We start from the raw sequence: 27,423 nt of genomic DNA, 5'->3' as shown, positions 1-27,423 counted from the left end.
CTACTTCCCCAGCATCTAATGTTCATGTTCCACAAGGAAACGAAGCTTCAAAAGGAAAAATAGATTCTTTCTTCTCAAACATTTCAGTCCTAAATCCATGAGGCAGAGCAGAGCAGAACAGAACAGAACCTGCACGTGTGGGAGTCAGGAAGGAGGGAGTTACAGCAGCCCACGGTATGGCAGTAACAACTGCTTCAGTGTCTGTGTTAAAGAAAAATGGTATTCTAAGAGGCCAAACGACCTTCAGGTTCTAGTTCAGAGTTTGCCAAGTTGCCCTGACCATGTAACTGGTGTAACACTCAACTTGCAGCAGTTTATCCAGCACTCGGACCGTGTGGGGAAGTACGGCCACAGTGCTGACCACTCAGATCAGGAAGCCTGCTGAAGCACAGACGGACGCGCAGCTCTGTGACGCAGGCACACAGTGAATCATGCCCTCGTGTGTGCAGCATCTGGCACCACGTCACAGCCTCTGCACCAGTCACCTTTAGCCAATATTCAGAACAGCAGAGTTGGGAAAGACTTGCTATTAGGCAAGTGGACCCTTCTGACCTTCGGTCCTGCCAAGGGTTGGGGGAGGCTCTCTTCAGTCTGTTACCATCTGGTAGCGACTGAGATACAGGCAAGCACACAACAGTGTCTCAGCCTCAGCCTGCCCCTCAGACTCTTACCGGGGCCTTATCCGGGTGGCAGAACAGCACTGGAAACCATCTCGAGAAAAAGACTCTGGAAAGCATTAACGTTTTGAAGTAAACAATGAGTACACTTTGCCGGAACAATTTTTATTTCACTAAGGTACAAGGCCTCTGACAAGACCCTTGCCTTGCTCCCTTCTGCTTTCGCCATTACATAAAGCCAGCTCTAAGAAAGTGAACCTGGGCTAGAGAGGCGGCCCAGCAGCTAAGAGGACTTGCTGCTCTTTTGGGGAGTTCAGTTCCCAGCATGTATCCTAGGTGGCTCAGCCTCCTGCAAATCATGGTGCACATACATACATGCATTCACACATAAATAATAAAAAATAAGATAAAAAAGGAAAAAGAATGAAAAGAATGTAAAAGCCACCAAGTCATATACTTAAGACCCTCTAATGTGCTGAGAATCATAAAGAAGCTGGGACAAAAACTGATGATGTCAGAGCCATCCTGCAGCACTGAATCCCCTCTTCAGTCCACAGCACTCGCTCAGTGAGGAGATGTGGGGATGGGTCTTTCTAGAGAACTCATCCCAATAACAGGAGAAAGCAGAGCTCTGGGCTCCACAAGAGATTAAAAGGTTTGTTCTTTTTACTCTTCCTAAATGTCAGCAGATTTCAATGATTAAGGAACTACGACATCAGGCAACATACAATGTGTTTTGAAGCCAAATCTGGCCAAGGGTAGCTATGTTAGATGGGGGTCTTGGAAAAGTATCCTAGGGGGCAAGTGGGGGGTTAGGGGAGAGAACAGGGAATGAAGGGGAGGCAGCAGGAGAAGCTGACAGAGAATGAAAGACTGTGACAGCAGTGAGCTGATAAAGTGTAACAGGACATGAATTCTGCCATTCCCGTTTCTTGGTGTCCTCAGCACCAACATAGGGCACCACTGTGCCTGGCAAGCAGGAAGAGGACTGGAGCCCACCACTCGCTGGTCATGTGGAGAACTGATTCTTCCCAAGGGACCAGATGCCATCTGAAGCATGCCAACTGCTGCTCGTCAAATCCTTTCCACCTGGGTAGGAAGGGGAAATGACCTTTGGGGCTGCCCTCTTCCCTCTTGTAAGAAATCTTTGAATTGAAAACTTAATTTAGAAGGAGAATGGCATTAAACAAGCTCTGGGGATTCTGTAACATGTCCAAACATTTTTGGTACTTGTGCCATAAGCAGAACGAGTCTACTCTTCACCCCTTGAGCAGGGATGTCGCTGGCTTCCCACCAGAGCTGGATGAGGGAGAAGTGATACTTTCTGTCTTCCAAGGCTAGGTCAGAAAGCAATGGAATTCAGCCCCAAGGAAAAGGAAAAGCCACGGGTAGGAATTCTGGGTGATGGCCTCCTCTGAGATCTAGCCAATCGCTAGTCTCGGCGGCCAGAGGTGTGGGTGAGACGGTGGGGATGCCTCAGCTTATCAGCTCATGGCCAATGCAGGACAGACCCTGAGGAAGAGCTGGCCAGATGAGCCAGCTGTGGTCTCCTCTTACAGCTTTAAGGTGGGTGACTGTTACAGTGCAGTAAGCTTCCAACTAACCCACCCTTCGCAACACTTACTCTGGTGAACTTAGTATTTTAGAGAAAGAAATAGTTCTGCCTATGCCGGCTCCCATCAACCAGACCACCCTGTCACATAGGACACAAACGGATACAGGTATAACAGGTGTTTGGTCTTCAGGCTTCATAGTTGCTGGGTTTACTTTTTTTTTTTTTTTTTTTTTTGCTTTTTTTTTTTGGAGCTGGGGACCGAACCAGGGCCTTGCGCTTCCTAGGCAAGCGCTCTACCACTGAGCTAAATCCCCAACCCCATCTGGGTTTACTTTTTAAAGGGTAATTAAAAGGCCACACACTGCCTATAGAAATTCTCTAGATTAGCCAGCACCGAAAGAACAAAGCAGCAAACATTATCATGCACTCCCCACCTAGCTACAATTGAGGTCCTTTGACTAGAAAGGGCCCCTACTCTACCCTGCCAGCTGCTGGTTCAATCTGCCTCTGCTCCTCACCTGTAATTAAATCTGCAGGAGTCTGAAACCCTGCCTAAATTCCCCCAGACTGTTGAAGCCTCTAATCATGCAAGTCTAGAATTGAGCTAGATGAGGCTCCAAAATGCTCTAAAATGGGAAGAGGCACAGATGGGAAGCCATGCAAACAAAATGGAAGTGCCTATGAGGAGTGCCTACAGGTAGAACATTAAACCAAGCAGTGCAGGGCCTTTAGACCATTTCCAAACTTGCAAACAGATCCTACTCTTCAGAAGGCCAACAACAACAACTGGAGAGGCTTTCCCACCAGGCTCCGAGGCTCCACAGTCACCCCTGAGCTGCTAATTTATTCCAGCACTCTCTTTCACTCCTCTCAGGACTCAGAGGAAGTATTAACATCTACCCACATGCCAAGCTATTCTATACAAGTAGCAGTTATGTCCTAGTTCAAAGATTAAAGAAAAAACCCTCTTGTTTCATAAAGTATGTAACACGAGCCTGCTATAGGATAGCAAATCTGTACATTTTCTTTTGAGGCTGGATAGATGACTCAGCAGTTAAGATCACTGGCTTCTTTCCCAGGGGATCTGACACCCTCTTCTGGTCTTGGAGGGCACCAAGCACACATGTAGGAAAAACTTTTAAGTGAGACTGTCAGGTAGATCGATCCCATCTCCTATGAGTCTGACAGTCCTTATAAGCACAGCCATGTGATGAGAGGCTCAAAGTTTGCAAGCTGGGGCTAGAACCAGCCCTACGTGGCAGAACTACAAGTTGGTCACTGAAATCTTCTGCTTGGATGCTCCAGTTAGAAGCCTGGGGTCTCTAGGCCTCTGGAAAGCAGAGAAGTCAATTCAGAAAAGAGGACACAGGCTGCCATGTTCCCTCCCAGTGGGCGAATCATGTCTCCAGAGTCCAGCAGCCAAGGCCTACCTTCCTTAGCATTCAACAGAGAATGGCCTTCCTCACTCAGCCACAGCAGTCCAGCACATTAAAAATCTGCTCCAATCACAAAGATACCCTAATAATCTTTACATTGCTTCTCTCCTGCAAAGGTTCTCCAGTAACATTCTCTTGAGAGTATGTATTTTAATGTTTTGGCACTCAAATTAGCCTGATTGTTTCCCTTTCAGACAGCTGAGGTCCTATTTAGACTCTGTCAGCAAGAAATGTTGCAAAATGAATCAAGTAAAACTGTGCAAATCTACCTAAGAAATGTAAAGGCAGCATAGTCCAGAACCCTGCAGAGCTTGTCAATTTACTTAAAGGTTTAACTTGCCAGAGTGCTTTCAATTTAAAAGTACTCTCTTTTAATCCCTACAAAATATATACGACACCTTTGTTTTACAGATGTGGGAGTTTGGGCATCAGAACAGGGTTAACAGCAAGAAGCCAAGATTAAAGTCACAGGTCATCAAACTCTACGCTTTTAGCACACTATGTCTCGCTTTTAGCACACTATGTCTCGGTAAGAATCAGACCTCTTCAATTCAGAAGCCAATGGATTTTTATCTTACCACATCATCTTAAAAATCTACCCCTGGGGCTGGAGAGATGGCTCAGTGGTTAAGAGCACTGATTGCTCTTCCAGAGGTCCTGAGTTCAATTCCCAGCAACCACATGGTGACTCACAACCATCTGTAATGAGATCTGATGCCCTCTTCTGGTGTGTCTGAAGATAGCTACAGTGTGCTCCTATACATAAATAAATAAATCTTTTTTAAAAAAAAATCTGGGGCTGGGGATTTAGCTCAGTGGTAGAGCGCTTACCTAGGAAGCGCAAGGCCCTGGGTTCGGTCCCCAGCTCCGAAAAAAAAGAACCAAAAAAAAAAAAAAAAAAAATCTACCCCTGCACACAAGTTATAAGAAATTAAAACTCTCCAGGAATAGTGATGTACTCCTTTAATCCCAGCACTTGGGAGACAGAAGCGGGTGGATCTGTTAGTTTGCGGCCAGTCAGGCAGAGCCCTGTCTTGGAAACAAAGAACCAACAATGAAACAAAAAGAAAGAACAGAGAGGGAGGCAGGGAGAGGGGAGGGAGAGAGGGAGATAAGGAGAGAGGGAGAGAGGGTGAATTAACACCATCCTGAAAGCATCCTCTGAGAGGAAGATCCTTCCTAAGCCAGGTCTCACTGTCACAGCTTTCTCAACTTAAAACTGTATACACAGAATATGAAGTTCCCAGTTTTCTAGGAGGCAAAGGCCCTGACACCAGAAGTCACAACCCCCTCCCCACACCCCGCACCCCTCACCCCCGTAGTCTATGAGGCAGAGGCTGGACACCAGGGATGTGCACTGAACAGAGACCCCAACACCATTGCTACTGCTTCTCTGTCCTAGCATGCTCCTCCATTAACAACCTGCCACCTTCCACAACCTCTCACTCCTAATTCCTTCCCATCTCCCTTGTTATCAATGTAATACCACGCCCACTAGTAAGGTTCTCACAGAAAGCTTCACCCTTTCAGTCTCTGTTGCTCTGCTGTGGTTTCTGATCACCGACCCTACATATGTGTTTACAGCATCATTATCCATAACGCCAAAAAGTGGAAACAACCAAAAGTCTGTCAGCCGAAAGAAGAAATGATAACAAAAAATACATGGTCAGCAATAGGAAGGGACAAGGGCTATAAACTGGCTGGTTTTGTGTCAACTTGACACAAGCTAGAGTCATCAGAGAGGAAGCAGTGGGAGTTGAGGAAATGCTTCCACGAGGTCCGGCTGTAAGGCATTTTCTTAATTAGTGGTCAATGGGGAAGAGCCCAGCCCACTGTGGACAGTGCCATCCCTGGGCTGGCAGTCCTGGGTTCCATAAGAAAGCAGGCTGAGCAAGCCAAGCGGAACAAGCCAGTAAGCAGTACCCTTCCATGGCCTCTGCCTCAGCTCCCTGCCTCTAGGATCCTGCCCTGTTTGAGCTCCTGTCCTGACTTCCTTCAGTATAAGCCAAATAAACCCTTTCCTCCCCAACTGCCTTTCAGTTACAGTGTTTCTCCACAGCAGCAGACACTCTGCCTGAGGCTGGACAGTGCATGCTATCGCCTGAGTGAACCTTGGAAACACGCTGGACGAAAGACGCTGCATTAGCTAGTTTCTGTTGCTGAGAACAAAGTCATTTATGGAAAAAAAAAGCTTGTTTTGGCTTATGGTTCCAGAGCTAGAGTCATGATGGCAGCAGAGGGGGAAGCTGGCTGACCATTTCCACTCACACGCAGAACAACAGCAGCAGCTGGACGGAGGAGGAGACTGCAGCTCTCAAGACCACCCCTCACTCCAGTGATGGACTTCCTCCCGCAAGGCTGCACCTCCTAAACGTCACAGACCTCGCCACCAACTGGGGAAATGAGCGTTCAAATAGGAGCCTATGGGAGACTTTCCTCATACAAACTCTTATGGAAGCCAAACACAAAACCGTACACACTGTATGATCCCACTTACAATTAATAGCAAAGAATGCAACCCACACAGAGAAACCTTGTCTCAAGGAAAAACAAAAAATAAAAGAAAAAAGAAAAAGATAATGATGACAAGGATGGTGTTAAAGATTATATAAAACTTCAAACCATCCCTCAAGAACATTAGCTGGAGAGGCACATGTGGCCTGAGGCCATGACGTCAGACACAGACAGACCACCCCACCCCACCCCACCCCACCCACGCCATGCAGAAAGCTCTAGCAGGTGGGTCTTACACAATGGCCTGAGCCTTTACTTGTGGAGTTTCTTCCCTCGTCTAACTCAATGGCAATGCTACAGCAATTCCTTCCTTCCCCCTATGTCACCTTTCCCCATCACCTGCTTTTAGCTGTAACAAGAGTCTTCTCATCAGCACATGGCTCATGTGTTTTCTCATCCACCTTTTTAAGGAATAGTTTGGGGTTTTAAAATAATTTTTAAATTTCCTGGAAATAATTAACAATTACATTAAAGTAGCAGAATCTAAAAATTAACATATTAAAGTCAATCATTTTTGTGCAACTCAGCAATGAACAAGCAGAATTTTAATTTAAGTGGGATAGGGGTAGGGGATGTGGGAGTTCGGGGCTGGGAGGAGAGGAGGAAGGGGAAGCTGAGATATAATTAATAAAATTAAAAATGAAAAAATGAGCCAAATGTGCTGGAAAGAGGGCCAGTGGCAGAGCACTTGCCTAGCAACCATAAGGCCCTGGGTTCAAGCCCCAGAACTGGAAAAAAGGAAAGAGGAGGAAGAGAAGAGAAGAGAGGAGAGGAGAGGAGAGGAGAGGAGAGGAGAGGAGAGGGGAGGGGAGGGGAGGGGAGGAAGGGGGCGTGGGGGAGACTGGGAGGGGTGGTCCAGAGGCTTCTAAAAACACCTCATCCAGACAGACTTAGAGATGCCAAACAGGCAAAGAAGAAGACACTCCTCCTATTTCTTTATCAGTAGAGAAAAGGAAAAGGGCCAGACCAACCTCGCTCTGGCCTGGCAGGAATGTACACCAACTACTCAGCTAAACAAACTCACACCACACAATTCAGCCATCTCACTGTTCAGTGAGGACCTCGAGAAGACAAAACTCACCTGCCCAAAATGTGCATGTGGCTATCACTGGAAACCCTGAACAATCTAAAGCTTAAAACTTTCTCAGTGCCGCACCACTAAAACTTGTTTCTTGCATCCCAAAATATGACATGTGAGACACTGCTGGTCCCAGTATTAAACAAGAGGCGGTCAATCGTAATCGCTTTACTCAGCTGCTATTACACACATGTGTGCAGCCCTCGACTCACAATGCAACACATGTGGTGATCACATCTGTAATCCCTGCAGTTGGCAAACAGAGGCAGGAAAATTGTGAGTTTGAAGCCAGCCAAGGCTACATAACAAAACTGTTTTCCTGTGCTCTAATAATTTGATCCCTGGTGTGGTGCTGTGTGGAGGGAAGGGCTCTGAGAGGTCACTCAGCCACATCTGCAGAGTTCTCCAGAATCCAGAATGGGGTTAGTTCCCTGAAGAGAACAGAGAACTGTCTTACCCTCTTCCCTATGTTAGGTAAGAGAAGTCACTATCTGAAACCTACAGCAGAGCTGTGCGGTGAGGTCACAGGTGAGGCAGGTACAAGACAGAAGGAGGCCAGTCATTGGATGAGAAGGAAGGATGGGTGGGAGAAAAGTTTGAAGGAAGAGGAGGAGACTGGAACGGAAAGAGGAAAAGACAGGAAGGACAGAGAGGGCAGTCACGGTGGAGAGAAAATGGAAGCTGATGTTAAGATTCTGCTCTGTGTATTTACAGGTTGTTATTAATGTTCTTAAGGGGTGGATGGTACTGGGCTCTGTATGTTTAGGTGGGCAATTACATCTTATCAATTGGGTCAAAGGTTATGTGTGTGTCCTTTCATGTGTAGATTTAAGTGTAAGGGAGTGTGGGGCGGCTGGTCTGGGCCACCATGGAGCTGGGATGTGTGTTTCTGGCATGGAAACCTGCCTTGGCAACTAGATAGGCAGAGAGATTGCTGTCAGGCTCAGAGAGAGGCCTTTGGCAGTGTGATATGGGATGGAGCACAGCGGGTGAGACGCTTTGCTGACTGAGACTTAAGATATCTAGCAGATATCCTGGGGCACTGTGGTGTCAGATTTAGTGGGGGATAAAAGACAACCATACATTTTTTATTTTTTTATATTTTTACAACAATAGAGATCCACACCAGAATCTACTAACACACTGGCCTTAAACTTTCAGCCTCCAAGACCATGAGGAATAAGTTGTCTGCAGGTTCAGCCCCTCAGTCTAGGGGCTTACAAACACCCTCACACCTCCAGTTCACATTTACAAGCACGCTCATACCTCCAATTCACACTTCCCATCATTCTCCTTACCGCTAATTCTGAGATCCTTCTGAAGAGCCAGCCATGTCCTGGCTCTCCAGTTTAAAATCTTCACTAGATCTACCAGGCGTGATGCAGCACACTTGCAGTCTAGCATTTGGGAAGCTGAAGCAAGAGGATAGCCACAAGTTCAAGACTAGCCTGGTCTACCTACTGAACTCCATGCCAGCCCTGAGCTACAAAGGGAGACCCTGCTTCAAACAACCAAAACAAAATCAAGCAAGTCCTACCCAGTACTTGCTGAGCTTTGATTCTGAAAATTATGGACATCAAGGTCCTCAAGGTGCACAGTTAATCTTGTTAGCAATGTCAGAATGCTCAGCTAAGACAGTTAAAATCAGTTATCAAAACTAACTAAAGCCTTACTGAGTTTCCACAGTATCAGAGCCTTTCATTACGATAATAACAGAATGTACTTGCATTCCGAGGCCTCAGAAGAGAAACTCTTAACATTTCTCAGTACACATGGACAAAACTGTAAGATGCCTTGGGGCCAAATAAAAAGGAAATGAGAGTTATCGAGACGGCCCGGGACTGGATTCTCAGCTCCAGCACTCCTTTGACGACTGATCAGGACTCCTCTCACAACTGAACCACATACCTAGATGCATCCAGGAACGGCCTGTGGGCCAGGCTCACCCATTCTTCTCTGTTAGATGAGTAGTTTGGCTCCCGCGGCGTTTCTCTCATGGTATCCACGTCCACTAAGTAATGGCATTTGCTGATGTCAATCTGAAAGGGAAAGGGTCAGCTCTCCGTCAGGCACTGTGGCATTCCTGCAGACCCTAAGAACTCCCTCAAGGTGGTGAAGGGACAAGCACCTGTGCTTTACCCAACACACGGGCTATCACCGAGGATCCTGGGAACAGCGCACACTTGCTCAGACAGCATGTGGACAGCTGTGGGTGGTCTGCAGCCAGTCTGCTTTTAAGTCCCCATAGCCCACAGACACTTAGGAAGCCTACTCAAGTACAGCTTATCTCTAGAAAGCCTGTCTTGTGCTTACCTCTGCTCTCTTCCTTCTATCTATCTTATCCTAGAGCTCTAGAGGGCTTGAGTAACAGAGGTACCAGTCTGTGAGGAAGCCTGACTCTCCTGAGGAAGACAAAGGCTACACTGCACCTTAGAACAATGCAGCACGAGCTTCTGCAAGAAGTCAATAGAATGGACAGAGGCATAGAGAGAACTGTCTCCACAGCAAGGCTCAGAACAGCTGAGGAGTACAGCTGCAGGACTGAAGGGCAGGAGAGTACAGGATACCAGCAGCCATCCAATAGCTCACAACATGGATACCCCAGGACCTACAGGTGACTATAAACACACTCCACCTTAAAAATCAAAAAGGCCTGTTCATCAAAATCACCATTATGAAAGACAATATGCACAGACTAGAAAACAGACGACATCAAGAAATAAAGTTTCATAGTATATATGATGAACTCCTGTCAATCAGTGAAACAAAAGAAACCACCCAACAAGGAATGGGCAAGCTACTTTTGCAGAATAAAGGATCCAAGCCCATTTCTGGGTTTAAAAACCTACCAAGAACCACCAATCCCTGAGCACAAAATCCTAGCAATCCCTGTGTTAGTGGTCCCTCCTTGGATGGAAAGGTGCCATGGGACTTGGGAGCCCAGGAAGAACCAAATAGTTCTGAGGGGAGAAGGTATCCCAATGGAAGGGCATCCTGAGACAGGAGCCCAGGAACCACAGAGCTCTGAGAGGAAGCCTCCTCAGCAGAGACCGTGCAGCTCCCAGGGGAGGGGATCCCCAGCTGGGCTGAGGAGCTCAGGAGCCTCAGCCCCACCCCCCCTTCACTTCTTCCCTTCATTGCTTCTTGGCTTCATCTGATCAAAGAGTCACACCAGGAAGCAAATCTCATAAAAGAAATTTATTGGAGAGATGAATCCAGGAGTGGCTGCCTCTGCTTCCGGGACCAGACAGGAGGGATTACATGAAGGGCAGGGCTTATATAAAATTCCTTAGGGTTGGAGCTTTTCAGGGCAGAAATTTCCAAAGTGAAGATTGGTGGAATTTCAAGTCCTGAGTTTGAGGGTTTTCCTGTTCAAGGATTGGAGGGGCTTCCATGCTCAGGGATTGGTGGGTTTTTCTGCTCACGGGTTGATGCCCCCACCCCCAACACACACACACACACACACACACACACCCACACACACACTCTCTCTCTCTCTCTCTCTCTCTCTCTCTCTCTCTCTCTCTCTCTCTCTCTCTCTCTCTCTCTCTTTTCCCTGCATTGAGCCCATGGGTTGGGACGGGAAGAACTTCCTAGCTACAGGCAGCTTTGGTGAAACAGCAGCCAACACTGCCGAGTTGCTTGGGGAGGCTGGAAAGGTGGTGTGGCCACTGTAGATAGCTGCAGGCTGAGGTGGGAAATGCCTGTTTTGACAGGCTCCACCATTTTGACAGGTGCAGACATTTTGAGAGTTCCTGAGGCTTATCTTTCAGGGACTACACCCTGGGCTCAGCTTGAAATCCCACCAATCCCTACCCTCAAAGTTTCTACCTGGAAAACTGGTTTGCCCAAGAAGCCCTATAAAGGTCTGACCTCCTGCTCAGTTCCTTGCTGTTTCTCACCAGGGGGGTGGGGGGGTGGGGGATGGTCACCCTGCTGTGTCTCTCTTGTGTGAGGTTGGTTGTGTAGAGTGACTCTGTGGTATTCCTTGGCTTCCAACTGCCTGGACACCTTCCCTGGCAGCCCTACTTTGAACCTTCTCTAATGGTCCTAAGGATGAGGTGTTCCCCTCAGAGCTGCAACACCTCTACTGAGGAAGGAAGCCTTTCCCTCAGAGCTGTAGTACACATTAATAGGTATTTCAAAATCTCTAAATGAACAAATGAAAAAGTGCTCAGTTTCACTAGTAAGCAGAAAATGTTAAGTTAAATCACAATGAAAAAAAATCACATTAGAAAATGTCAGACACAATATAAAGCGACAATTTAACATTAAGGTATTACACAAGTTTTAGAAAACTGTTGGTAGATCTACCAAAACAGAACATCTGTATTTCTTATCATGTAACCATTTCATATGGTTTCCAAGGAAACCATAATTTCATATAATTTCAACCGAAAACATATCTAACAAAAATACCTGTATCCTTAGGACAATTCAAAGACGTTCCAAGTAGAACGGGAAGAGGACTCAGTGTGTGAGGGTACTTACAACCAAGCCTGGGCACTTAACAACAGTACCCAGGAGCCAGAACTAGAAGCAGAGAACTGACTTCCTTAAGTTGTCCTCTGATCTCCACATGTATGCCATGGCACATGTGTGCCCTCACTCGTGTACACAAGCAACAACATATGTGCACACATATAAGTACATAAATGGAAAGAAATTTAAAATAAAGACAAAAGCAAGAAAAGTATCACTATAAAAGTCAGCAGGCTACCTCATCGGTGATGTAGGGACTGACAGAGGAATCACTGGGAAGCCCCTGGGTCTGGTGACATTCTAGTTCTGTCTTAGGAAATGGCTTCACAGGTATGTCCTCTTAAACAATTAACTGTATATTAAAACTTTGTACATTCAGGTTACAGGTTACATGTGAGGAAAGACTTCTTAACGTGCATATAAGAGCAACCTGGTTTTCAGTGGCTTGCAGCAAGCTGTTCTTTTCCAACTTCTACCTCACAGCACTGTTCCTATTCTCTCCCAGGATTATTTATATGTAAGAAAAACTTTAGTCTTACATCTGTCTCTACATATGGGCCATTCCTCCAGGGAAGAGAAAACACACTGAGATTGGCGTCAGACCCAATTCCATTCCACATAACTCTCTAAAAATGGTCCTCTGCATAAACATTTCAGGAAGTGACTTTTTTTTTTTCCTGTCTGAACACCCACTCTGCAGCTCCTGGGCAACTGTAAGAACATGAAGCAGTTTTCCGTAGGCTTTCCAACGCCATGCCTCTACTGAGGAGAACCAGCAAGGAGCAAAGGGTCTTACGACCTCATGTTTAGACTCCTTCCCACAGGCAGTCCAAGCCTGAATGGTTACAGTCTCTACCATTTAGCCTGACCTTCCCCTGCCAAGCACACCACAGGTCTAATTACGAGGTCGACTGGTACAGTCTCCTGTGGCTGAGAGGGTAACTATCATCATCCTTTTGGCAGTCAGCTTGGCTCTCCTATCCACCGAATCATCCCTCAGGAAATCCTAAGTAAATTAAATTCTAAGTAGAGGTCTTAGAAAGGTATCAAGGCAATGCCATATAAAGATAACAATGCATTTTTTAAAAACTTTAGTCTCTGTCATATCCCTTAGAAAATAGTTGCTGAAAACTTAAAACCCAGGTCAAGGGCCTCCAGGGGCAGGGCTTAGGAACAATTGGGCAGGTTCTTCATTCAAGGGAAGATAAAGTTATTAGAAAAGAAGCTCAGTGGTGGTGGTGCACACCTTTGATCCCAGCACAGGGAAGGCAAAGGCAGGCAGATCTCTGTGAGTTTGAGGCCAGCCTGGTCTGCAGAGCAAGTTTTAGGACAGCCAGGGATACACAGAAAAACCACTTCTGGTATTTAGGGAGAGAGAAGAAAGGAAAAATAAAAAAAAGAAAGAAAAAAAGAAAAGATAAAAGAAAAGGAACTTTAAAGAACATTGAGGAACTTTAAGGCAACAGGCTTAGTTAGGCTTAGTTTTATTGAGGTCACACAAATCATGTGTTCCATACTCATTTAAGGCTTTTATATAATTTCTTCATCTGTAAAGTGAACACACTGCCACTGACCTGTACTTACTGCAATGAAAACTAATGAAATGTTTGAACAAATCATATCAACTCTGAACAAATACACCAATGGCTTAAATAATAAAGGAGCATTTGGTGGGCTGCAAAAAAGGGGGCATAACGGAGAACCCGAAGCAAAAGTCCATCCGCTCCAATGTCCCAGTTTCAACTTTGACTGACACCCATGGCCAACCCAAGTTAAACCCAGCAGGAAAATGGAGGCCTGGAGCCACTGACTGCCCATGACTGAATCAGGAGCATCCACTAAATGATATCAAAAATCACTAGGGACCTGGAGAGATGGCTCAATAGTTAACAGCACTTGTCTTGCAGAGGACCCAAGTTGGGTGTGTGCAAACGTGCATTCGCATGCATACACACACACACACACACACATACATATACATAAATAAATAAACTCACTTAAAAAAAAAAAAAAGCCTGCACGGGACAGAGAGGTGAGAAGGAGATGCAGGGAGAATTGACTTCAGTGATGTTAAAACTAGAACAGTCCCCAAACTGCATATTCTCATAGCATCAAGTACTCCTCACAACATTTCACAACTATCTACAAACAGTAACATTTCTATGAACTTTACAAAAAGCTGGAGTCTATCTGATTCACTCTCGTGCTCTAAATCACACAGCAGATATTTACTAAATGAATATTTAACAAATGAACAGAAAAAGAAAACCGTGCATACTAAGAGGGGGAAGGGAAGAGGAAAGAGACACGGGGAGAAAGAGAAAGGAGAGGAGGGCCAGAAGTGGTAGCGCATGCCTGAAAGTCCATTTCGGAGCTGAGGCAGTTTGAGGCCACACTAAGCTGTAAGTGAGGTCCTGTCTCAAGAGACTCCCATCCCACACCCCTGACAGAGTGAAGGAGGGAAGAAGGAAGTGATGAAGTACATGAGAGTAAGAGAGCACTCAAAAGAAAAGGCTGTACACACCAGGGAACAGATTCAAGCCCACAGAAAGGCTGTGCAAAGCCTAAAGACTGAGCGAAGGTAACTCCCGAAATGGTCGAGTGTTCTCGATGGTCAAGTTATATCAAGTGTATTTATACCCACTAGAATGTCCTATGAAGACAGGGGAAATAGCCCAACCTATTCTCGGTGGCATCCCCTGATGCCTGCATCATCCAGCAGCCTGAGCCAAATCTCCCAAGTCCCAGCGTAGAAGGGTGTGACTGCATTCAGGCATCTGTCAGCCGGAAATGACAGTGACACACATACAGTAAGCACTGATCTCTGGTGAGGGCCAGTGCAAGGTTCAGGAGGATCAGAAAGCATCGCCATACATCACAGATCTTATTTCTCTAATGTCACTCACGATCTCTAGTAATGACTGCAGAAAAAGTCTGCATGAGTATAAGAGAATGTGACAATAGAAATCCAATGTCCTACAATATCCAAGGCAAGGATTAAAGTTGGAAAAAACTAGACTTTTCCCACAGCTACAATGCAGACTATGCCTAATTACCAAGAGACTGAGCAATCAAAGAGCCAACTGTCAAGGCTCTTTGCTTCTTATCGATCCTGCCATCGCTACCCTGACAGATTAACTCACCACTGCCTTCAGGTTGGGACACTGTCAAGCAATATCGTGCTCCTCAGCCTGCTAACTGGAGCCCCGAGGAGCCTAACAAAGGAGCTGATGAATTACCTGGCTTGGGCAGGGAAGCTGCAACACTGGAGACCTTTGGGCTTGCACCACTCTTGATGGACTTGATACGGTAGACTGACTGGTGGACGACAAATTGACAGATGACAGATAGGTAGATGATAAATAGATGATGACAGATGTTAGATGACAGGCAGACAACCACGGTGGCAGACTCTGCTGACAAATGACCACTGGGCTCTGCAGGTCGGAAAGGTCACTCGCTTTTCTTGCCATGCGAGCCATCCGAGTGTTAATCCCGTACATCCACCTATCCCTGTGACAGTGCTCACAGCTCTCCCACGGCTGAACTTCCCCTTTACAAGCTCCTCTCACAGGCACGTCACTGTCCTTTACCTTGGACTCTGAAAGCCCTTCACCTGTCTAAGAGCCCCAGGCACAGCAGAGCTCCTTCTGCACTGCTGAGCATGTGCCCCCTCCCTCACTGCACCTCTCCCACCTTTATCATCTCGTTTGTTCTCCTTTGGAGAGCAGCATTGCTGCTGCAGTCTGCTTGCCCTTCCCAAGGCAGAAGCCGGGGCTGATCACAGCAAGAATATTCACAAAGGCAGGATAAGTATCCACCCCAACAGGGGCTGGGGATTTAGCTCAGTGGTAGAGCGCTTACCTAGGAAGCGCAAGGCCCTGGGTTGGTCCCCAGATCCGAAAAAAAGAACCAAAAAAAAAGTATCCACCCCAACAGACAAACCATAACACAACACAAGAAACACAAGGCAACACGACTCCTCCAAAAGTTCCTAACTCTCCAAAACCTAGTCTGAGGACATCAAAATGGTTGAAATATTGGCCCAAGAATTCAAAAGTATAATTTTTTAAGCAACCAATTACTTCAAAGAAGGCATGAATAAGCAAAATAAATCCAAGAACTAGATGAGAGTCAGCAAAGAAACAGAGAGGAGGGGGACGTCAATATATAATAGAAAAAAAATCCAAAGGAAAGCAGTTCTGTGGGCTTTGTGGACTTCTGTGGAGTTTGAGGCCTGTAGTGAGAATTTTGGTTTCTTCAAAAACCCAGTTATATTATGCAATTATGTTTTTGTTTTAATTCTAGGTATGAGATATGGGGCTGTTTCAGATTGTCCACAGTGGCTGACTATGATTTGTCTCACGCTCCAAGAGGGGCATGATTTCTACCAGCTGCAGATAGTTTATGTTTGGAATTCTGGGGACTCTTGAAAGGGTATAAATGTGAGAGCCAGGAGAGGGACTGTGGAGGCTGCTGCCCCCACTGCTGCTGCCCCAAATGCTGCTGCTGCTGCTCCCCCCACTGCTGCTGGTCCCCACTGCTGCTGCTGCTGCTCCCCCCACTGCTGCTGGTCCCCACTGCTGCTACCCTACTGCTGCTGGTCCCCACTGCTGCTGCTGCTGCTGCCACCCCCACTGCTGCTGCCCCCACTGCTGCTGCCCCAAATGCTGTTCCCCCCACTGCTGCTGGTCCCCACTGCCGCTGCCGCTGCTGGTTCCTGCTATTACTGCATTTGCTGCTTTTGCTATTGTTTGCTTGCTGGATCACTGGATGGATATCCTGATGAAGAAGACTGGACTGGACCCCTAGTAACTGACACCTCTAATCAGCAGTAAGTAGTCTAAAGAGATCTCTGCCCCTTTCCCCTCTAACCTTTTCCTCGCTTACCTAATGTTGGGGGGTTAGAAAGGATTGGGGTGGAGAATGGTAGTAGATATAAGAACCCAACAAAGTAGCCCAAAAAGTTCAATTACAGAGGCAAGCCTGGTCTACTGAACAAGTACCAGAACATCCATTACTGAAAAGAAAATAAACTTCACTAAAGGATAAGTGAGAGGTACACTATCTGAGTAGAGGGTGTAAGTCATTAGTCAGTTTAACACTATGCCCACACGGCACAGTAATAGCAGTAGGCTCTCCCCCTAGGTCCCATGACCTACCTGGCCACCGGCTGTGGCCCCATGACCAGCCCCAGACATGAGCTCTGTCTTGTGAAATGGGCTGTGAATCGAGTGGAAAGCAGTTGATTTGGGCCACTACTGTACCCCTGGCCTATCTCACTAGTGAGTTCTTGCATTCACATCTGATGAGACCAATTGCTACACCAGCAATTTTAAAATTCCTAAAATCAAACTGAAACAAAAGCACCACTTATCAGAAAGATGAAAGATCCAGCAATGGCAATTCTAAGAGGAAATTTTACAGCACAGGTACCAACAGTAAAAGACAAAGATCAAATAAAACAGTGTCAACAATACAACTGAATGTTTCTAGAAAGTAACAGGCCAAATCTAAAATCAGTCCACTGAAAGAATATCAGACCTAAAATTAATAAAAGAGGAAATCAACAGAAAGGAGCCACAAGACTGAGGTGGTTCTTGGCAAAGAGAAGATGGACAGCCATTAGCCAAACCAAAAGGAAGAAAGAATGTTTAAACTAACAAAACCAGACTAACAATGAAGCATTGGCTCCGAAGAGCTGGCTCGGGGAGAGAAATGCCTTCTGGGACTTCTCTGTTTCTACCGCCCGATGAAGTTCTGAAGAGCAAGCGGTTCGCGGGGCATGAGGGCGAGGGCGAGGGCGAGGGCGAGGGCTGGTGCAGACGTCATGCTCTCCACTGCTCAAGCCCTCAGTTCCTCACCGGGACAGCTCCAGTCGAACTCTAAAGCCAGGCACAGGCTGCCTACAGTTTTCCTGTCCCACACACAGCCTTGTTCAGGATGCATTTGCCTTGCTAAGTACATATTTACTGACCACATTTTTAAATCCACAAGCAAAAATTTAGCACACTGTGAATTTTTAATCACAGGTTAAAAATTCACCCAATCATTACAAATGATAAAAATGCCAATTTTAAATGTCAATACCATGGATAGAACAGAAATAATTCTGGAGTATTTTGAATGCTGTTCAACTAGGGTTTTAGTACCTTCCCTTCTTCCAATTTATTTACAGCATGAATACAGCAGTGTGAACACCTACTTTGATGACCAAGAGTGGTTAACAATCAGCCAGAAAACCAACAGGGTAAATTCATTTTCTCCTCAACTAAGGATCCAGGAAGGTCAGCAGAATGCCGAGAGAAAGAGAGGACGAAGGACCCTGGTTATTTCTGTTTATTGATAAATACAGTATCAGCTGCAAGCACCTAGCACAAAGGAAAAAGAGGTTCAGAAAATGAAAAATTTTTTTTTAAAATTAAAAGGTAATGCTCAGCTACTTATGCTCGCGAGTCAAACTGCATCAAAGAATGCTCACCACAACAGGGAACACCCACCTATGGTGTGAGATCGTGGGGAATCCTGAGACCAAGCTTCTCGTCCAGGACTACCCTGTGTCAAGTCACGGCGACCCTGAGCCTCAGTTCCTTCACCCACAAGATGGAGAGTCTGACATCGATACCTTAAGCTCCCTCCAAACCCACGTTCTGTCTGCAGAAAAGAGTTGGGAGAATTGTGACTCCATGAACAATGCTTCTCAGCTTGTTTTTAATTTTTTTTGTATTTATGTATGTATATATGTATGCTTGTGTATATGTATATAGGTGTGTGTGTGCATATATGGGTATATGGATAAATGTATGGATGAATGTATATATATATGGATGAAGGAATGGATGAATGGATGGACAGACTAGATGGATGGACGCATTTATTTATCGTTGAGAGGGAAAGAGTGAGTGTGTGTGTGTGTGTGTGTGTGTGTGTTCAGAGAGGACAATCTGCAGGGATCAGCTCTCTGCTTCTACCAAGTGGGTATAGAAATGGAACTAGGGTCATCACGTTTAGTGGCAAGTACCATACGCGCTGAGTCATCTCTCCAGTACGGTGCTTCTCTTTCGATACTCATTTTGAAGATATAAATTCATACCAGAACAACGAAGATAATGAGGAGTATTTTGAGCATAATTTGATTATTAGATTTGCTTATGCATGAGAAATGCTAACCAAATGCAGAAAGTGGCATGTCATTGAACCAATCAATCAGTGCACAGACCACGCAATTACCCATATCTCCTGGCCCCTGAGCTCTGGGAGATGAGCCACTGGCTGATGTACCTCTGGTGCTGTGCCAGGTCTCACAGGACCCCTCACTGTGGCAGATGCCGTCTCAACCTTACAGACAAGTCCCACAGCCACTCCCACAGGTGCAGCCTTTAAACATCTAGCAAACATGAACGTGCTATGTCTTTCCTGGGGTCAGATCGTGTTTCTTCTTTCTGAGACAGGATCTCATGTATCCCACGTTTACCTCAAATGTGCGAGCCAAGGAGGACCCTGAGCTAACCTTCTAACTTCCGACTTCCAAGTTACCACGATGTGTCACCATGTAGTACTAGGGACCAAACTCAGGGTCCTGTAGATGCCAGACAAGCGCTCCACCAATTGACCTCTTATTTACGAAGTGTTTTAAGTATTGTGGCCCTCATCCCATTCCCCATCGATTTTGTGGGTTTTACTTTCACAATGACATTTAGCTAGTCTATGCCATCTTATAACAGAGCTGTCCCAACTGGTGAACAGGGAAACTATCGACCAACCTATTTCTTCTAAAGGCGACACATGAGCAAGTAGCTGAGGGGAAAGCGTGGGCAAGGGAAAGCGTGTGCTTCCGTCAATTACGTAAAGGTGTTGGCTGTTACACCCAGAATTCTGCCACTTTTTCTTAAATAAACATGACCAAAACCTTTAAAATAAGTCTATTTTGTTGCTATCTAAATGAAAATACATAAGAAAGAAGGAAAAGAGACAGAGCTAACAGACCAGTCAGCAAGCAAAGGTCTTGCTGTAAAGCCTGACAGCATGAGCTTTAGCACCAGAACCCACAGAAAGGAAGGAGAGAATCGCACATAGTCCTCTGATCTCCCATAAATAAAAGACAAAAGCTTTAAAGGGTAAAAGAGAAGAAACACTAAAACCATAACACTGGTGGTCTCTGGGCAACAAAATGGCTTTTTTTCTTGGCCATAACTTGACGTCATTATTTTACACAACAAATGTGTTTTTTGTTGTCAGGAAAACAAATCTCTAAGTAGCAGCTCCAAGAGATGAACCTCTAGTCCTACTCATGTGGAACCAATGTTAAGCCATCAAATGCTCCTACAAACTCCCAGAGGTCCAAAGAGCACGGACTGGCTGCGGAAGGCACTTCCCTAGCACACATGAAAACTGACTTAAGCTACAGCACAAAGGGGTTTGTGGGAAACTCTCAACTGTAGGAACGTGGATAAGCACAGGCTTGTACCAAGCATCCAGCAGATACGTAGGCTTGCCTGTCCTTGCTCTTAATGGCCAGCATTTTGGTGACTCCGACTGGCACTATAAAAACTTCCCCGTCTAGGGTAAAGCTATTGTAGAGTCACATAATAATATGTAGCAATGTCTGATAGCAGGAAATATAAAAACATGATCTATCCAGAATCAACTACTATAAATTTTATATCCACCTTTCTCTCACCATTATTATCCCTAGGCTGAAAAGTTCACTTACCTAGGTTCCTAACCCATTCCCCTCCTCCTCTAAAGTTTCATTTTCATGGCTTCAATAGCCTTCATTAACAGAATATTCCAGAAATAGACAACTCATAAAGTGTTCAGTTGCACACTGCTAAGTATCATGATGAAGTCTGCTGTGCAGTTTGAATAAAACAATGGCTCCCATAAGCCCATAGACAGTGACACTGTTAGGTGTGGCCTTGTTGAAGAAGTGTGTCTCAGTTATCTTTTGCTGCCTGCTAGTCCAGGTGTAGAACCCTCAGCTCCTTCTCCAGCACCTTGTGTGCCTGCACACTGCCATGTCCTGCCATAATAGACTGAACCTGTAGCCAGTCACAACTAAGTGTCTTCCTTTCTAAGAGTAGCCACAGTCAGTGTCAGTTCACACCATAATTAACTAACTAATTAATTAATTAAAGCCCAAACTAAGACATCTCCCATGATGAGATCTCAGAGTTCCACTGAGCACCTGAATATTTTTGTGTCCTGGATCTCCAAACCTTATACACCCACCCATTAATCTCAAAGTAGCATCCTGGTTACCAGATCCAGCATCACAGCATATCAGTGTTCACACTCAGGCAACTCTAATTTTACTCAGCAATGGTTCCTCAGCATAAAGGAAATGACGCTGATAATCTGGATAAGGCAAAGAAGCCACAAAATTTTCCTTTAAGTAAAAAAGACAAATTCTCAACTTACCGACGAAAGAAAAAAAATTCTAATATGAGGTTATTAAAATGTATATACAGTAAAATATTTTGAGATAATATATGCCTATTTTTATTATAGTGTACTATTATAACTTTTCTACTTTAGGGCTAAGAGTTTTTCAATTAAAATTTATAGTACATTTTGAATATTTTGAAAAAATACTCTTTTTTTTTAAAGATTGATTTATTTTATGTATATCAGTACACTGTAGCTGTATTCGGACACACCAGAAGAGGGTGTTGGATCCCATTACAGATGGTTGTGAGCCACCATGTGGTTGCTGGGAATTGAACTCAGGACCTCTGGAAGAGCAGTCAGTGCTCTTAACCACTGAGCCATCTCTCCAGCCCCAAAATACTCATTTTTATTATAGTGTACAATTTTTCTACTTTAGGGGGGATGGTTTTTCAAGACAGCTCTAGCTGTCCTGGAACTCACTTTGTAGGCCAGGCTGGCCTCGAACTTGGAGGTCTGCCAGCCTCTGCCTAGTGCTCCGACTGAAGGTGTGCACAGTGCCCAGCTCTCATTGGCCTCTTGATGTGCCGAATTTATGAATTACATTTTATCACAGATGTGTGTACAAAAAAATTATATTAGTCCAGAGTTTCATAGATCCACTGGGGAATGCTAGAAAAGGAACTGGCAAAAGGCTGAACAAGATGACACAGGCCTGTAGTCCCAGCGCTCAAGAGGCAGGTGGACCTGAGTTAGAGATCCACCAGTCTGAATTACATAGGAAGTTTTAAGACCATCAGAATGGCATAACAGAGAAAACTTGTCTCAGAAATCAGACAGAGACAGAGACAGTCAGGCAGGCCTGCAGACAGGCAGAGTAACACTAACTGTAATTCCTAGAATAACACCACCTGGCTAGCTACTAGGGTTACTACCCTATCTATACACCGTGATGAACACAGAAGGGACAAGGGACAATCACCCATATCATAGCACTTGGGCACCTCAGGAAAAAATGGAACAAAGAAACCAAAAACATGCAGTAAAGGCTAGTAACTGGCTGTGCAGACAAATATTTCATGCTCTTAACAGAAAGCCTGCTAAACACGGATGTACATGTGCACTTCGTATTGACGAGAATTCTGATAGCATAAGGTGGAGACAAGTACCTTAGGCAGGGTTACCCACACAAGAAGAGACACTGGTAAGGAAAGACAATGGGCACAGACAGTCTGAGATGAAGAACTAGGGTAGGGATGCTAACCGTCAGGAAGGAGAAAGATTTGGGCAGACTGAAGCTTTCTGTAAGGGATCCTTAGATTAAGAGCATTTGTGAGAAAAGCCTAAAAACCAGACCCTGTGCTAAATAAAAGAGTTCTGGAGATGGAGGTCAGTTGGCAGGGCCAGGCCCAGGCTGTGCAGAGCCTGGATCTGATTCCCAGCACTGCATATACCAGGATGTTCACACAGGGCAGATCCTAAGCCACCCTGAACTGGATGACACCTGGCCTGCTGTGACAGCAGTCTGCTTCGGAAGTTAAGGAGCGGTCTCATTATGTGTACCTGGAGTACACAAGGGAACCTAACTTAAGCACACAGACATCTAAGCTATTACCTACTTAGTAATAGATTGCCCCAAAACAGTGCCTTCCAACCATTTTGCCAGCGGTCTTTCACTGCCTACTAACGAGAAAGAAAGGGATCTTTATTACCCACTGTAAAGTTTACTCACTGATTTACACACTCACTCCCATGGCACCACAGAGGACGATGCTTGCCTTTCCCACTGAGCCATCTTAAAGGCCAGCTCTCACCTTTTTTAACATCAGAGATCCTACCAGTATCAAATGTCAAAAGTATTATCTTTCAAAGGAGCCAATAAAAGTCACAGGACTCTGGAGTGTGCAAAGGCGGGGAGACAGAAGATCGTGGCACTGAGAGAGACTGTTCCATGGGCCTCACTATGGGAACGGCCTTTCTGGGTGTTCCTGTGCTAAAAGCTCAACAGTGCAAAAGGGAGGTCAAAGGTAACCCGGTCACTTAGAACTTCACCACCAAGTATTTCAACAGAACCAGGAAAGATGATGTGAGTTTCAATGTCCTCAGCTCAAGACGCTCTCATGAGAAAGCCCTGCTCCCCTCACAACTTTCTCAGTAAATTGAATTGTATGCTTTCCATAGATATTTAAAGGAGTGATTTGGAAGGAGACAATGCTGTTGACTCCCTCCGTGCACATATCACTTCATCTCTCACTCTCAGAAACCACTTTCTGAGAAGCTCATTTGGTCAGCGCTGCACGGTAGTAATGCCTAGAGATCTGGGGTGAAGGTTTCTCTAGGAAACAAGAGAAGGTTGGCAGCCCTTACATATCTGGAAGGCTCCTCTTGGTTCTGGTCATTCATGTGAGCGGGAACAATCCTAGTGGCCAGTGGTCCCTCTGCGAAAGGCTTTGGTAGCTGACCTCTGAACTCTGATGGAATGAACTGAAGCTGCCAACTGTCAGAGACACAAACAAGAAGAATGAAAAGAACACATCGTGGGCATGTTGCTTAACACACAACCCTTCACCCCAGATCACCAGGAAAACATCTCACTTGAAGAAAACATGATTTCTGCTAACTTCAGTCAGGACAGGAGCAGAGGTCACCAAGAAATTTACAACCAAAGGTCTCTCAATCCCTTTACTCAAATCTCAGCTTCAAAACTGAAAGCAGATGGCCCACCACTGAACAGGAGGGTCTCAGAATGCCACCAACTCCCCAACTCAGGTGCACAGAAAACAGTAATAGGACACCCACCAGGAAAACACAAGACTGTTTTCATCTGGGTAATCCTTGAAAGGAACTACCTCAAATACACAAGGCAAAGGCAAGGCCAACAGTTAACGGACGAGTTCCACCTCAATCCTTAGTGACTGATAGGCTGCTGAGCCAGCAGCACCACTCCTCTTACCCAGACTTCTTTTTCACCACACAGGCCAAATGGGAAGCCACAGAAGCCCAGGGTTGTATATCACCACATCTAACCCAGGACACTGGAACATCCTAATCTCAGCTCTCCCTGCTGCCTACATAAATCAGTGTGGAAATGTACTGCTGAATGGAACATAATCTTTTCTAGGTCCGTCCCTCTTGCCAGGGTCTCATACGCACTGTTAGAGTGGCTTAATATCAATGGTAGAACGGCAAATATGTGCCCTCCAGAAGATGGGCTTGGATAAAGTGCTTGTTATGCAAACATGAGGCCCTAAGATTGAATCTCCAGCACCCAAATAAAAGCTGGGCATGGCACTGGTAACCCCAGCGCAGCAGAGAGGACACACAGAAAGCTTCTGGGGGTGAGGGGGCTTGCTAGTTAAAACCCTGAGCTCTGGGTACATCAAGAAAGACCCTCTCTCAAAAAATAAGACGGAGTTGGGCATGGTGGTTCACTGCTTTAATCCCAGGATTTGGAGGCAGAGGCAGGTGGATCTCGGTAAGTTAGAGACCGGCCTGATCTACATAGCAAGTTCCAGGCCAACCAGCCAAGGCTACACAGTGAGACCTTGTCTCAAAAACAAAAACAAATAAAAGCAGCAAAGAGCAATATAAGATGACACAACACTACACACACACACACACACACACACAGACACACACACGCATACCCGCACACACAAACATACCTTCCACACATACAGAAATACTATGAATTAAAGGACAACTTACTTGTCAGGCAGAAGAAAGCTACTGGGAAATCGATACCATTCTTTTCCCACACAAACGTTCACAGGCCTGCCTTCTGGGACAGTGTGGATAGTTGGGTCTGTGGCAATTCTGTAAAATTCTGGATATAAATCAAGGGGCCCATGATATCCTAAAAGGAAGAAGAGTTCATAAAAACCAAAGAAAAGGTTCTAGTGTTTAATTCATGTTACTATCCCTATAACCTACATGAAATCTAGCGTGTGAGGCCACAGCAGCGCTGTGCAGCAGGAAGCCTGCTCTACCACCACAGTGGAAACTTTATTTCGCCAAATATAAGTTGTTTTCTTGTTCTTTCTACACATTTCTATTTTCTATTCTTTGGGCATATTATGACTCCAATAATGATTATTAGGAAATATGTAACCATAAGAACTTAGTTTTAATTTTTATTATATACTATTATATATATATGTGTGTGTGTGTATGTGTATATATGTGTGTATGTGTGTATGTGTGTATGTGCGTGTATATATGTATGTGTGTGTATATATATGTGTGTATGTGTATATATATGTGTGTGTATATGTGTGTATATGTGTATGCATGTGTGTATACATGTGTGTATGTGTATGTGTGTGTGTATATGTGTGTGTGTATGTGCGTGTATGTATGTGTGTATGTGTGTAGTGTGTATATGTGTGTATATATGTGTATATGTGTGTGTGTGTGTGTGTGTGTGTGTGTGTGTGTGTGTGTGTGTGTATTATACATTAGCAGCAGCCATTTTAAAGGAGGGAAAGAGGCTGGAGAGGTGGCTCAGTAGTTAAAAGCATTGGTCGCTCTTCCAAAGGTCCCAGGTTCAATCCCAGCACCCACATGGCAGCTCACAACTGTGTGTAATTCCAGTTCCAGGGAATCCAATGCCATCTTCTGGCCTCCACAGGCAGTAGGTACCCATGTGGTACACATACATTCAGACAAATATCTATACACATAAAATTATTTAAAACTAAATAAACGGGGGTGGGGCTAATGCTATTGGAGGGAAATATGCCGTGACATGAAAAAGAAACTGCACTCTCCTTTTTAGTGCTGAGCTGTGGAGGTCACATCCCACTCACGATCAAGTCAACTTGACTTCCCTTTGGGAGCAGCCTTTTCCCAGCACAAGCCAACTACATGCCACAAGTAAACCCTACAGCGAAGCTCTCTGAGTGTGGGTGAAGACCCTCCCAGCACATCTACCTCTGAACAGAGCCACAGAGCGGGAGAACGACAAGAGCCCAAACAGGAAAACTGTCCCCAGTGCCAGCCAGCTGGACGTCACGGTATAATGCTCCAGGCGGTATCGTTGAAACACAAAGTGATAGCATTTCTAGAAGGAAAGACAACATATTGATAAAGAAAATAAATAGCACCACAGAAACAACACACACAGCACACACACCATCACAGAAACAACGCACACAGCCACACACCATCACAGAAACAACACACACAGCACACACCATCACAGAAACAATACACACAGCACACACCATCACAGAAACAACACACACAGCCACACACCATCACAGAAACAACACACACAACACACACCATCACAGAAACAATACACACAGCCACACACCATCACAGAAACAACACACACAACACACACCATCACAGAAACAATACACACAGCACACACCATCACAGAAACAACACACACAGCCACACACCATCACAGAAACAACACACACAGCACACACCATCACAGAAACAATACACACAGCCACACACCATCACAGAAACAACACACACAACACACACCATCACAGAAACAATACACACAGTCACACACCATCACAGAAACAACACACACAGCACACACCATCACAGAAACAACACACACAACACACACCATCACAGAAACAATACACACAGCACACACCATCACAGAAACAACACACACAGCACACACCATCACAGCAACACCACGGTCACACACCATCACAGAAACAACACACACAGCACACACCATCACAGAAACAACACACAGCACACACCATCACAGAAACAACACAGTCACACACCATCACAGAAACAACACACACAGCACACACCATCACACACACAGCACACACCATCACAGAAACAACACACACAGCACACACCATCACAGAAACAACACACACAGCACACACCATCACACACACAGCACACACCATCACAGAAACAACACACACAGCACACACCATCACACACACAGCACACACCATCACACACACAGCACACACCATCACACACACAGCACACACCATCACAGAAACAACACACACAGCACACACCATCACAGAAACCCTGGGGAGGCAGAAGCAGAACAACGGGTGTGAGAGGGCCTGAGCATTTGCACACACTTGGTGTGCTGCCCATTCCAAATTCAAAGTGCAAAGCCGACTTCTTTAGCACCATCCACAGGTCAGCCCAGCCGGCCACCTTGCCAAGAATGACCTCTAGCATCAGAGGAAAATGATGCTACTGCAGAAAGTTCTAATTTTTTTCTTTCAGCTTTTCAAGACAGGCTCTTACTCTGTAGCTCAGGGCAGTCTGCAATCCTCCTGCTTTTGCCTCTCAAGTGTAGCATATCAATGTGAGTCCAACACCTGGCCTTCAATGGCTGACTTG

At 45.4% G+C, this 27,423-nt stretch overlaps 1 protein-coding gene across 1 annotated transcript in view; it reads right to left on the bottom strand.

Annotated features, from left to right (window-relative positions):
• The window catches only part of Alg9 (ALG9 alpha-1,2-mannosyltransferase), a 60,544-nt gene that overhangs the window by 6,944 nt on the left and 26,177 nt on the right, over window positions 1-27,423 (bottom strand). Inside the window, exons 11-14 of the mRNA XM_032909677.1 lie at window positions 26,002-26,131; window positions 24,778-24,925; window positions 23,437-23,566; window positions 9,109-9,239 (exon numbers count right to left, since the gene is read on the bottom strand). Coding sequence (XP_032765568.1) covers window positions 9,109-9,239; window positions 23,437-23,566; window positions 24,778-24,925; window positions 26,002-26,131 — 539 coding nt within the window. The remainder of the gene's footprint in view (window positions 1-9,108; window positions 9,240-23,436; window positions 23,567-24,777; window positions 24,926-26,001; window positions 26,132-27,423) is intronic.

Source organism: Rattus rattus, chromosome 8 (genome assembly GCF_011064425.1).
Source record: "Rattus rattus isolate New Zealand chromosome 8, Rrattus_CSIRO_v1, whole genome shotgun sequence".
Classification (NCBI taxonomy): Eukaryota; Metazoa; Chordata; class Mammalia; order Rodentia; family Muridae; genus Rattus; species Rattus rattus.
This window is presented reverse-complemented; position numbering and strand designations above follow the sequence as displayed.